Genomic DNA, 12,007 nt, shown 5'->3' with positions numbered 1-12,007 from the left:
ACGTCGAGGGGACTGGTTAAAGAAGCACTGCAGGATCATTTAGACAAGACTTCAGTTATAGCTCAGACACAGCATGGTTTTGTTAAGGGGAAGTCTTGCCTGACCAATTTGATTGGATACTATGATGCAGTCACAAAAGAACTGGATGCAGGGAATAACTTTGATATTATATACTTCGATCTTAGAAAGGCTTTTGATACTGTTGCACATGGAAGACTGCTACACAAATTGGAGCAGTGTGACATTGGAGGCAAATTGCTGCTATGGATAAAGGGGTGGTTGAGGGGGAGAAGACAGAGAGTGGTAATCAATGGACACTGCTCATCGTGGACTGATGTTATTAGTGGAGTCCCTCAGGGCTCAGTGTTGGGTCCATTATTGTTTTTCTGTATTTATAAATGATATTGATGATGGTATATCGGGCTTAATGTCCAAGTTTGCAGACGATACAAAGGTTGGCAGGGTTGTCAAGGACACTACTGACACTATGCTGCTGCAACAGGATCTGGAAAGGTTGAGCAGATGGGCTGAGAGGTGGCAAATGAAGTTTAACATTGACAAATGTAAGGTACTACACATGGGAAACAGCAACCCCAGAGCAACGTATCAACTCTATGGTACAACACTGACAGTGGTAGAGAATGAAAGGGACTTGGGGGTGGTTGTGCAGGCAGATATAAAGTTCTCTGAGCAGTGCAGACGGGCGGCAAGAGTAGCTCATGGAGTATTGTCAATGATATACAGGAATTTTTCCAGCAGGGATAAGGAGGTGATTATTCCATTGTATAAGGCGATGGTCAGGCCACACCTAGAGTACTGTATACAGGTCTGGAGGCCTCATTTCAAGAAGGATGTAGAGCTGCTGGAACGAGTACAGAGAAGGGCAACAAGATTAGTGAATGGAACAAAGGGATGCTCTTACGAAGAAAGGCTTAAGTTTTGCAAATTACAGTGTCTGGAGACTAGGCACCAGCGAGGTGATCTGATAGAGGTGTATAAAGCCTTGAATGGTTTAAGCATGCTCAATGCTGATGGGATTCTTCCTCTAGCTCAGAAAAATCACCTGAGAGGGCATAAATTCAAATTGAGGAAAGACAGATGTAGGATAGACGTGTGGAAATTTGCCTTTAGCCAGCGGGTGGTTGGTTGGTGGAACAGACTTCCATCCCTTGTGGTGGAGGTTGATAGCCTAAATAAGTTTAAGGCTCAGCTGGACAGGTATTTTGAACGAACAGAGGGGTGAAGTGGAAGTGGTTTTTTTTTTTTTTTTTGGCTGATGCTGCATAAGCTTGCTTTCTTGCATCAAATGCCTCTACTAATGCTAATGCTAATGCTGTCCATTGATGTCGACTGGCTTCACTTCCTTGGATTTTATGTGTTTCTTAACTAATAGCATAACCCCTCCTCCCCTCCTGTCCTGTCTATCCTTTATATACACATTGTATTCCCCAAATTCCAGTTCCGCATTCCTTATATCTGTGTGACACCACGTCTCTGATATCCCAACAATATCTGCCTTTGATGTTTTGAGCAATACCTCAAATTCATCAAATTTATTTACCAAACTCCTAGCATTGGTGTACACGCAAGTATGCATGCACCTGTTTCTATTCTTAGCTACCCTAACACAACCCATGTGTTTACTTGTACCGCAATGACTCCCAGCAGTCTCTGAAATATCCTGCATCTTGTTTTTCAGGCTTCTGCTCGTTTCAATAGAAGCAGTGCAAGAATCACTTCCACCTCTGCCAGTGGCTACTGTTAATCTATTAGTCCTTGTATCCCCCTTTTGACAGAAGACCACAGGAGGCATTGAATGAAGCGTGTTGGGAATGGTGGGAGGTTTTTTACCAAGATCATAAATACATGAATGGAAGAAAAATGAGATGCTAGCAGATCAGCTTTATCCTTGGCTGAAGTGACAACAGAACCATCTGGTTTGGACAGAGGTGGGAGCAGAGATGGGCAAAAGTTGTGGCAAATAGCTTTGGCAAGAGACCAGAATGCTCGGCTACCATTAGGGCAAGAAGCAAGTTTTCTACTCTTAGCCTGTTCAAACTCTAGTTTGGACTGATTAATAACTGCTTTACAATTGTTGCGAGCTTTGGTGTAGGCAGAAAATGAAACTGAAGAATTAGAAACAAACCAGTTACGATATGCAACATTCTTCTCTTGAACAGCCTTAGCACATTCATTGGAAAACCAAGGTTTAGATAAGGGACAAGATTTTAAAGTGGAGTGTGGGATAAAGGATTCCATTCCTGCAAGAATAGTTTTACTGACACGAGCTGAGCAAACATTGAAATCAGAAGTTTTGAAACAGTAATCCGACCAAGGAAAAGAAGAAAAGAAGTCTTGCAGGTCATCCCATTTTGCATTCTTGTAATGCCAAACAACACGAGGTTGGGAATAGCCATGAGATAAAGGTTCCACTGGAGAAGAGACAATCATCAAGTTGTGATCTGAAGTGCCTAAAGGACCTCTCACTTCGACTGTGTACTTAGAAGGGTTGTTTTATGAGAAAAAGATCAAGCGTATTGGCTGTATGATTAGGATTGTCTGGTATTCTTGTAGGTAAATGAACAATCTGTGCTAGGTCATTAGTAATTGCAAAAGCCTCAGCATCTCGACCTGCTGGGTCGGTGTGAATAGAAAACAGAAGCCAGCTGGAGTTGTAAACATTAAAATCACCAAGAAAAATTACCTCACTGTTAGGAAAGTTGGACTGGAGAAAGTCAAGTTGCAAAGAGAGGAAGTCAAAGAGCTCCAAGTGATTAGTGGAGTTGGGAGAACGGTAGAGACAACAGATGAATTTGACACAATGAGGTAGAAAGATTTTAAGCTAGAGAAGATCAAAGAGAGGAGATTCCAAACTGCCAAGTCTCTGACAGGGAATATCAGAACGGACATATGCACAGGTACCACCTTTGAGGCGAAAAGAATCATACAGCGAATAATTTGGGCATCTGAGATGAGCAGTAGTTGAATCAACCGATAACTGAGATTCTGTCAGAAAAAGTACATGGGGTTTGGCAGACTGCAAGTGGAAATGGACATTGTTGAGATCAGATTTAAGACCACGTATATTTGTGAAATGAATTAGGAAGTCCTTGGGAGGTTTAGATCTTTTGGCAGATAAGCTTACTCTATTAGTTTGACAATTCATGGTGTATTCAATAGTAAGAAAAAGTGAGTGGGACATGCTGTATGAAGTAATGAAATTTTTGGATATGGCATAAACGTGGTAAGAATATACCCAGATCCTTGACATAACGTGGCCTCAGCAATGCTCCCCGCATACACACTACTCGGACTCCCTCCAGTCACTATCTGGCAGAGTAGAGGCAGCAAGATTATACACTAGCTGATCCGGAAGCCTCCCAAAGAGTTACCAATAGGTTCGGTCCAGTGTACTAACTAGCGGCCGGCCTGCGAACAACGTTTTAGAGCTGTACCCTCGAAATGTAAGGAATATTGGATCTCGCCACGATGTTCATCATAACCTCAAAAGTCATCAATCATACTGCGTGATGGAAGAGATAGTGAAGTGTTGACCGGAACTTAGCTCTAGAGACTAAACATGGGTTCCACCCCTTCAAGCCTCCAATAAGCAAAGTGGTGGTATTTCACCAGTTGATGAGAGTCATGTACCACCTAGTATTGCCTGGTAACATAGAAGGGTGGCATTCCTCCATGTGGTGTGGGCGCCACACCTCGACCCCTGCTTACATTGGTTCACACCTGGGTGGTCACCCACCATGTACTTGTGCATGGAGGTTAGCAAAATTCCTGTATATCATTGACAGGACACCATGTAGCTTTGAAAGCCTTTTTGCACTGCTCAGAAAACTTCATATTTGACTGCACAATTACTCCCAGGTCCTTTTCATTTACACTATCCTGAGTGTAGTCCTTTTCATTTACACTATCCTGAGTGTAGTACCACACAGTTGGTACATTACTTTGGGGTTACTGCTACCTGTATATAGTACTTTACATTTGTCAATATTAAACTTCAGTTACCACAGCCCATCTGCTGAACTTTTCTAGATCCTGTTGCAGTAGTGTACTATCATTACTGTTATTATCAACCTGCAACCTTCATATTATCTGCAAACTTAGACATTAATTCTGATATTTGTTTGTTTGTTTTGTTAGTTGTTGGCACATAAGCTTCTTTGGCCATAATGCACCTCCCAAAGTTTTTACATTTTGTACTCTGATCCATGCCTGAGGCAGGATTCGAACCCATGACCTTTGAATTGACAAGCAGGCACTTTACCCACCCGCCTATCCTGGTCGGCAACCCTGATATAACTTCATCAATATCACTGATGAAGATATATCATTGAGGAAGGTATAACAATAATGGGCCTAACACTGAACCATGAGGACTCCACTAATAACATTAATCCATGTAGAGCAGTACCCATTGACCACTGCTTTCTGTGTTTTTTCACACAACCGTCCTTTTGTCCATTGTAGCAACTTACCCACAATGCCATACTTCTACAATTTGTACAGTAGTTGTCCATGTGCAACAGTATCCAAAACTTTCCTAAAATCCAAATATATATCAAAATTATTTTTTGCATCCATGTCCTTTGTGACCACATCATAGTATCCAATCAAATTTATCAGACAAGACTTCCCCTCATCAAACCCATGCTGTGTCTGGGTTTGATGAGGGGAAGAAGCAAGTTTTCTACTCTTAGCCTGTTCAATACTGAACTATAACTGCAGTCTTGTCTAGATGATCTAGCATTGATTCTTTAACCAGTGACTCCATTATTTTCCCTGGAACAGAAGTTAAACTAACAAGTCTGTAATTACTCATGTCACCTTTTGATCCCCCTTTGTGAATTGGAGACACATTTTCACATCTCCAGTTCATGGGAACTTCCCCTGAGTCCAAGGAAGCTTTCATAATTATGGCTCAGGGTTTGCTCACTTCCTTTTCTGCCTCCTTTAATATAACTAATAGATCCCATCCATTGCCTTTCTAATGTTCAATTTCAACAATTACTCCTCCACTTTGTTCTCAGTTATTACAAAATCATTTAACTCCCTGTCAGAGTTTAAGCTTCTGGCCTCCACTTCCCTACAGACTTCCTCATGTGCAAATGTAGATGCAAAATACTCTTTCAGTTTGTCAGCTACATCAGCAGGTTCATCAACAATCCAAACGTCCATGTCAAATGGACCAAACTGATAGAGTTTATAAGTAAACTTTACAAGGAGTCTTTAGTAAAGTGTCTTTTTCATAAGTAAAGATATTTAGCTTTACTTATGAAAAAGTTATGCCTTTGTAGAACTCTGTAGACAGGCCTGTCTGCAGAGTCTCTCAGCCTCTTTAACAACTTTTCAAACAGACAGATACTTCAAACAGTAGGCTACTTGTATATTTACAAGTAGTTCAAATATTTGATGAAGTCACATCTCCCAAAACATTCAAACAAAGTTTGGCTGTCTGAAACCCATAAACTATTCAAGTAAATCTCTAATGTGTCTCTTTGGCTTGACTTTTGGAAATAGGGTCAACAGAATTTGTCACAAGCCTTTTTTCTCTGTAACAGTAATACCAGTTTAGCTTTCTCTTGCATTGTGCAGAATGGTATTTTTATTATTTCAATAATTTGTATTTTAAGAGTAATATATCAGAATATAAATAGAACTAATTAAGCTTTCACAAAAAACTGGTGCCAATGTCACGGTTTATTAATGTCACTGCATTCCCTTATTTTAAATTGTAACTTAAGGCAGTTATGAAATTTAACTATTATTAAATTTTCTGATAGCAACAGATTTTTGTAAATTGGATTATTATAGAGTTTTTCTAAAGAAATGTAATTTTGTAACAATGCTTATAAAATATAGAATTTAAAATATAGAAAATTTTATATTATATTTTTCCATAATTAAACTCAAAATGCTTTTACATTTAAAAAAAAAAACTTACCAGTGCAGGCCATGGTCTATGGTTTTTCCATAATTTTCCTAGATACCAATCACTTTGATTTTCAACTAAACCTATTGCCTGATTATATAAAGAAAAAGAAAACAAAATTACAATTCTTAAAATGTTATCAAACAATTGTGAATATTGGTTGAACATCAGTGAGGGAGCTTGAGTACTAGTTTCAAAATATACAACTCTCACACAATCTAATATAAATGGAAACAGCTAGGGGAATATAAATTATCTATAATTCCCTTAGCTGTTTCCAATTCATTACATAAATTATTATGTAATGCCTTCCATGTGAGTATAGTGGTTTTATCATTTGTTCTTTTGGAGAAGTTCAGCTGTTTAGGTGCAAATTTGCACCACGTCCACTGTGATGTTCATTGTGCACCCCTCCCAGGGGTTGCCAACTTTCACAAGACTAACCTTATATTAATCCTTTGCAATTCAATGTTGCACCACCCGCCACAAAATTGTAAAATTCCACTCCCACTCCAACATCGCAGCCAGCATGCACATCAGTGTTTCAGATTATGGAATTTGTTTTCTACTGTGATGGCTTAATTATTATACCACCATTTACATTTCATATAGACAAACTGAAATGCTAAACTGATGTTTATATTCAGTTGTTATCTGCAGGAGGTGGTGTTTTTTTTTTATTCCTCTTTCAGTCAGATGTGGTGTCAAAAATATTGGTATTTCTGATTATGAAATTTCTTTTTCTGCTATACTAGCTCAAATATTGCACTGCCATCTGTTTATACTTCACCTAAACAATCTGAAAAACTAAATATATGTTTATACTCAATTATTAATGACAGGTATTATTTTTATTTTTATTTATTTTTTTGTTTTCTTGAAATCTGAGTGTCTCGACCAGCACAACCATCGACATTGCCAATTATGAAACTTATTTTCCCAGTGTGCTATGTCAATTACCATATTCCCATCTATTTAAACTTTATATAAACAATCTGAAAAACTAAACTGAAGTTTATATTCAGTTGTTAACTGTAGGCAGTATTTTTTTTCTCCCTCTTAAATCTTGACATGAAAACTGATGCAACCGTTGGCATTTCCAATTATAAAATTTGTTTTCCTGCTATACTACCATCCGTCCATAATTTCATATAAATAATCTGAAAAATTAAGTCATATTTATTGATATTTCTAGTCAATTTTTAATGGCAGGTGGCATTGTTTGTTTATTTCACTGTAGAAAACATAAAGTAACTTACAATCAGTGTTAGAGTGAAGTATTTAGACATGCTGTTAACATCATGTAAAGGTATCAATTTGAAAATTGATACAAGAAATTGATAAACCTTTCTGAAGAAACTGAAGAGGAAAGAAGGAAACTCTTATAAATAAGATAGTTTCCAACTCTTCCATATGGTGTGACTGGGTTTCAGTTTCATAAAGCCCACCGGGCTAGCCGAGTGGGTAAAGTACCTACCCGGCAACCCAAAGGTCGCGGGTTCGATTCCCGCCTCGGGCTTGGATCAAAGTACTGCAAAAACCTTGGGAGGTGCAATATGGCCACAGAAGCCGATGCGCCAATAACTACCAAATCAAAAAAAAAAAAAAAAAAAAAGTTTCATAAATGAACTAAAGGTGTTTTTTTGGAGTTCTTATCAACACGGGGCTAAATGAAAAAGCTAATACAGTGACTTTTTACTTTACATGTGTTTAAATTATGGGAATTTAAAATAACGCACCACAACCATATTTACAGATAGTGCCATGAGAGGGGAGTACATACCCAAACAGCTTGAATCTTGACAAAATGCTTGATCGCACTTATATTTCCATTGCTGAAAAGACTGCACCTGGCTTTAAGGCACCGACAGATCCAGCGGCGCGTTACGGCTTCATGGGGCTCTGGGCAATTTTGAATTTGGGGACCCCATGTATAGTGTTGAATTTTTCTTCGGGGGGTGGGGGGGAATCCCATGCCTCCGGTGTCTTACCCATGCAAAAAGCTAAATAATAATAATTGTAGATATAATTTTATTAAAAATAAAACAAAATTACATGTATGACATTTATAAAGAACTTTTATACTGTATACAGATTAAGTATAATCTGCAAGAAAAAGTCACAAATGAACTCAGTTAGTATTTAAGTACTTTTATTACATTAAATAATAAACTAGATTAATTAAACGAGAATTTGAATAATATATATTTAATATAACGAAACAAACTTTCTATAAATTAGAAATAAAAACAATTCTTAACAGAACATAACAAATTACCTAATAAAAATCGTAATTAGAATGAAAATTTTAAGAACATTATTATATGTTCACTTTCAGTGCTGAAAAATTATCAATCAGCTCATTATAATGAACCCCACTAGTAATGCCATTTTAAATGCATAATATTGAAAACTGCATAATTTTTCTTTGCCTAAAGAATTTCTAATGTAATTTTCAATTCTTTTAAGTACAGTGAAAGAACGCTCTGCTGATGCATTAGAAACAGGTGTGGTTAAATATATTCTTAAAATTATGTCCACATTAGGAAACGTAGAAACTAGCCCTTCTTGAATCGCTTTATACATTAATAAAGGAGAATTTAAATTTTCATTTTTTGCAAAATGTACAAAGTGGGTCAAAGTTCTTCCTTAAAAATACTGACGTCGTTTGCATACGTATTTATTAAATTTAAAATACATTCATCGTACTCATTTGGCGAAATTTCTTTTAAGTTGATATTTATTACTATGGCAAAATAATTTAAAATATTTTGATAAGCCTCAACACGTCTTTGAATGTCTGATACCAACTGATCACGGATAACATTCAAACAATTCACTATAAATCGTTGTTTGACTGCCAATTGCACATCCTCATCTCCATCCCATAGAACAGATTTTAAAAGATTTATGGCATTGTGTAAATCAGAATTTTTATTTTGAAGACTAGTTGCATTCAATCTTTGTAGAACTGCATTCCATATGAAAAGTAAAAATGTTGTTTCAAAGTTTTCGCATAGCTTTTTTGCTTCTAATTTTGTTACAGGTTTTTCATTACAATCTTCGAAAATTTTAAATAAAGATTCTTTTATGGCCAAAAAATATCTTAACAGCTAAAATTCCATCTGCTCTTGAGGACCATCTTGTAAAACAAATTTCTTTTAATGTTACATTTCCTTTTGTAGTTGCTTTCGTTAAAATATCCCATCTCTTTGTAGAAGAATAGAAAAATACAAATAAATTGTGAATAAAATCGAAGAAATGGAGTGCTTTTGGACAAGCTTCTGCAGCAGAATTTCCCACTGAATTTAGGCTATGAGCCACACAAGGGACATAAAATGCAGTTTTACTATGGCTCTTAATCTTCGCTTTCCTTTACCACATTTACCATAAGTTTCTAAGTGGGTTTTCAAAAACATATCAAAATTAGCTAAGTATTCTAAGCAACTCATAAAATTTCCTGCACTACTATGACGCCCTCGAAATTCCAACCCTAATGAAGCTAACAGTTTCACAGTCGCAACAACTCTTTTTTAGAGCCTCACGCCAATAATTTGTTTGTTTTTCATAAGCTTTTATCAACTCTAAATCAATTCTTCCTACACTTTTCAAGCGCTTTACGTACACACATATTTTCCTTATGTTCTTTAGACTCATCATGCATTTTTAAAATATCAACAATATGTTTCCAATCATTACATCCAGTAACTACATCCATACATTTTTTGATTTAACTGAAAACAATTTGTAAATAAAACAGTACACAGATTTTGTGGTTTATGAAAATATTAACCACTCTCTTTTTTCTGTGGTACCATTAGCTCTACTTAAATAGAAATGGGATTCGTTTAATTTTCTTGTAATGATTTTTCCATCACAATTAAAATTTCGATTTGAATTTTTAATGTTTCCAAAATTTTGCAGTTTTTCGCGAAGGCAAAACTCAATAAAATCATTTGTGATGGGGTTTGGCCATAAAGCAATATCTTTAGTGTATGTTTTATGTTTGATATTATTTGTATGTATTGCTTTCGTATTTTTATCACTATTATTATCATTGATATTGTAAACAGTTGCGTTGTTGGTATTGTTTTCAGTTTGATCAATAATAACGCCGGCTGATACTGTGAGTTGGAAGGTTCATTTCCTATCCTATTTCCTTCTGTTTTGCTGCTGTCATCTTCTCGATTTTTTATTGCTACAAAATCCTGTAATGAGGTTTGTTTCTTTTTTAATTCCGACTCTCTAATTTTCTGCTTCTTTCTTTTTTGAAACCCAGATTCGTACGTTCTTTTCATAGCCCTAAAATATTATTTTTATATTCGTATCTTGTATAATTTATTATTTTTTTACTTTATTCATCTAATCGTTTTTCTTAATTAAATAAAATAATATTTGAATGTACAATGTAAAATAGAAATCCAGTATTCTACCCCAATTACAGAAAATAAAATGAAAAAAAAAATTGTTTAAATTAATTGTGCATTATCGTGGAAAAGAGCCCGAGCCAAATCATGTGTTAGAATTAGTATAAAATATAAAATAAATATTTTAACAACAAAACAAACAAAATACTAGTATTAATACCTACCTCGAATTTTCTCTTTATTTATTAAACAACATTTGTAACTTATACTTATTGTTAAATAAGATGTTTATATTTCATATGCTGCCATATGCGGGTGTCGCACCTGCAATCTTGGGTCCCCAGATATGGGACCGAAATTTAATTTCCGATTTTTTTACTACAAAAATCAGTTTATAGAATATTGATTTGGGGACTTTGGGGGCCCCCCGTTGATGGGGCCCCAGGCAATTGCCCTTTTTGCCCATAGGATAACACGCCGCTGGACAGATCGGCTAACACTTCTGTTTGGTGCTAATATGGAGGGTCATAAACTGAAACCTATCTGCATTTACCACTGTCAAAATGTTCTTAAAAGCGTTCATTTTTTACCACTGTCAAAGTGCCCTTAAAGGTTATGACAAAGGGTGAATAACTGCTGTTATTTTTAGAAGTTATCTGATCTTGGTTACGACCAGAATTGGAAGTGTATTGTAAGGCAGAAGGAATTCCGTTCAACATCTTACTTATTCTTCATAATGCCACAAGCCATTCAGCCAGAATTGTTGATGTCTGTTACAATATCAAGACTGCTTTTTTCCTGACACGGCGCCCCCGTAGCCAGGTGGGAAGGAGCAGCAGTGCGTAGCACACGCTTCTTGATTAGACCGAGGTTTGAGCCCGTCACCACCAAATACGGAGGATGCGGAAAGGTCAGGGAATGACCACCGCATATCCAGGAGCAATATGGCCTTAGTTGATAATGCTCCTAAAAACACAAATAACTAACTAACTAACTAACTAACTTTCCTGACACATACAACCTCAATACTCCAGCCTATGGATCAACATATGATTAAATCTTTTAAGGCTGAGTATTTAAATGCATTCTGGCTGATCTAATTGACAAGAATGACTACAAACATATGAGTGTGCAGCAATATTGGTAAGCCTTCAAAATAAAAGATGCTTTAAGATTCAATGATGCTGCATGGTGTGAAGTTCCACATAACTACAGTGAAACTTCTCCTAATGGACACCTCTCTTTAACAGACATCACTCTACAACGGACATTTTCAAATTCCCCAACTCTCCTCTATTGGTTTTAATGTGTTTTCAGCTTCTGTCTAGCGGACATTCTCTGTAACGGACGCGGACAGGCAATCTACACTGTTTCGTTTAGATTAGCACTTAATTTGATCTCCCCATAACGGACAGCGGGCGAGCTAACGGGCCTTTTTCTCACGGCCTCAATTGTGTGTTTATTTTCTATTTCCGATTCTTTGAATTTTATCAAGATTTACGTCACGGTTTTAAACCCTTTTTCAAGAATTTTAAGGCACGTGTAAAACTTCTGGTGAATTCGGTGTGTGCAGGGGGGGGGATTTGGTCGGCCTTTCGTCTTTTGAGTTTCAGTTTTCAGTTTTGTTCAGTGTCGTGTGAAGTGCACAATGTCTTCTCGTAAACATTTAACTTTAAAAGATAAAGTCGAACTC

The 12,007-nt window shown here is 36.6% G+C and overlaps 1 protein-coding gene across 1 annotated transcript in view; it reads right to left on the bottom strand.

Annotated features, from left to right (window-relative positions):
• The window catches only part of LOC150077356 (xylosyl- and glucuronyltransferase LARGE1-like), a 1,505,345-nt gene that overhangs the window by 553,543 nt on the left and 939,795 nt on the right, over positions 1-12,007 (bottom strand). The window contains exon 12 of the mRNA XM_090385866.1: positions 5,960-6,037. Coding sequence (XP_090241992.1) covers positions 5,960-6,037 — 78 coding nt within the window. The remainder of the gene's footprint in view (positions 1-5,959; positions 6,038-12,007) is intronic.

The sequence above is a fragment of the Mastigoproctus giganteus genome, chromosome 12 (genome assembly GCF_048544385.1).
Source record: "Mastigoproctus giganteus isolate SK-2022 chromosome 12, ASM4854438v1, whole genome shotgun sequence".
Classification (NCBI taxonomy): domain Eukaryota; kingdom Metazoa; phylum Arthropoda; class Arachnida; order Uropygi; family Thelyphonidae; genus Mastigoproctus; species Mastigoproctus giganteus.
Note: the sequence above shows the minus strand (reverse complement) of the source record. Positions and strands in the feature narration are given on the sequence as shown.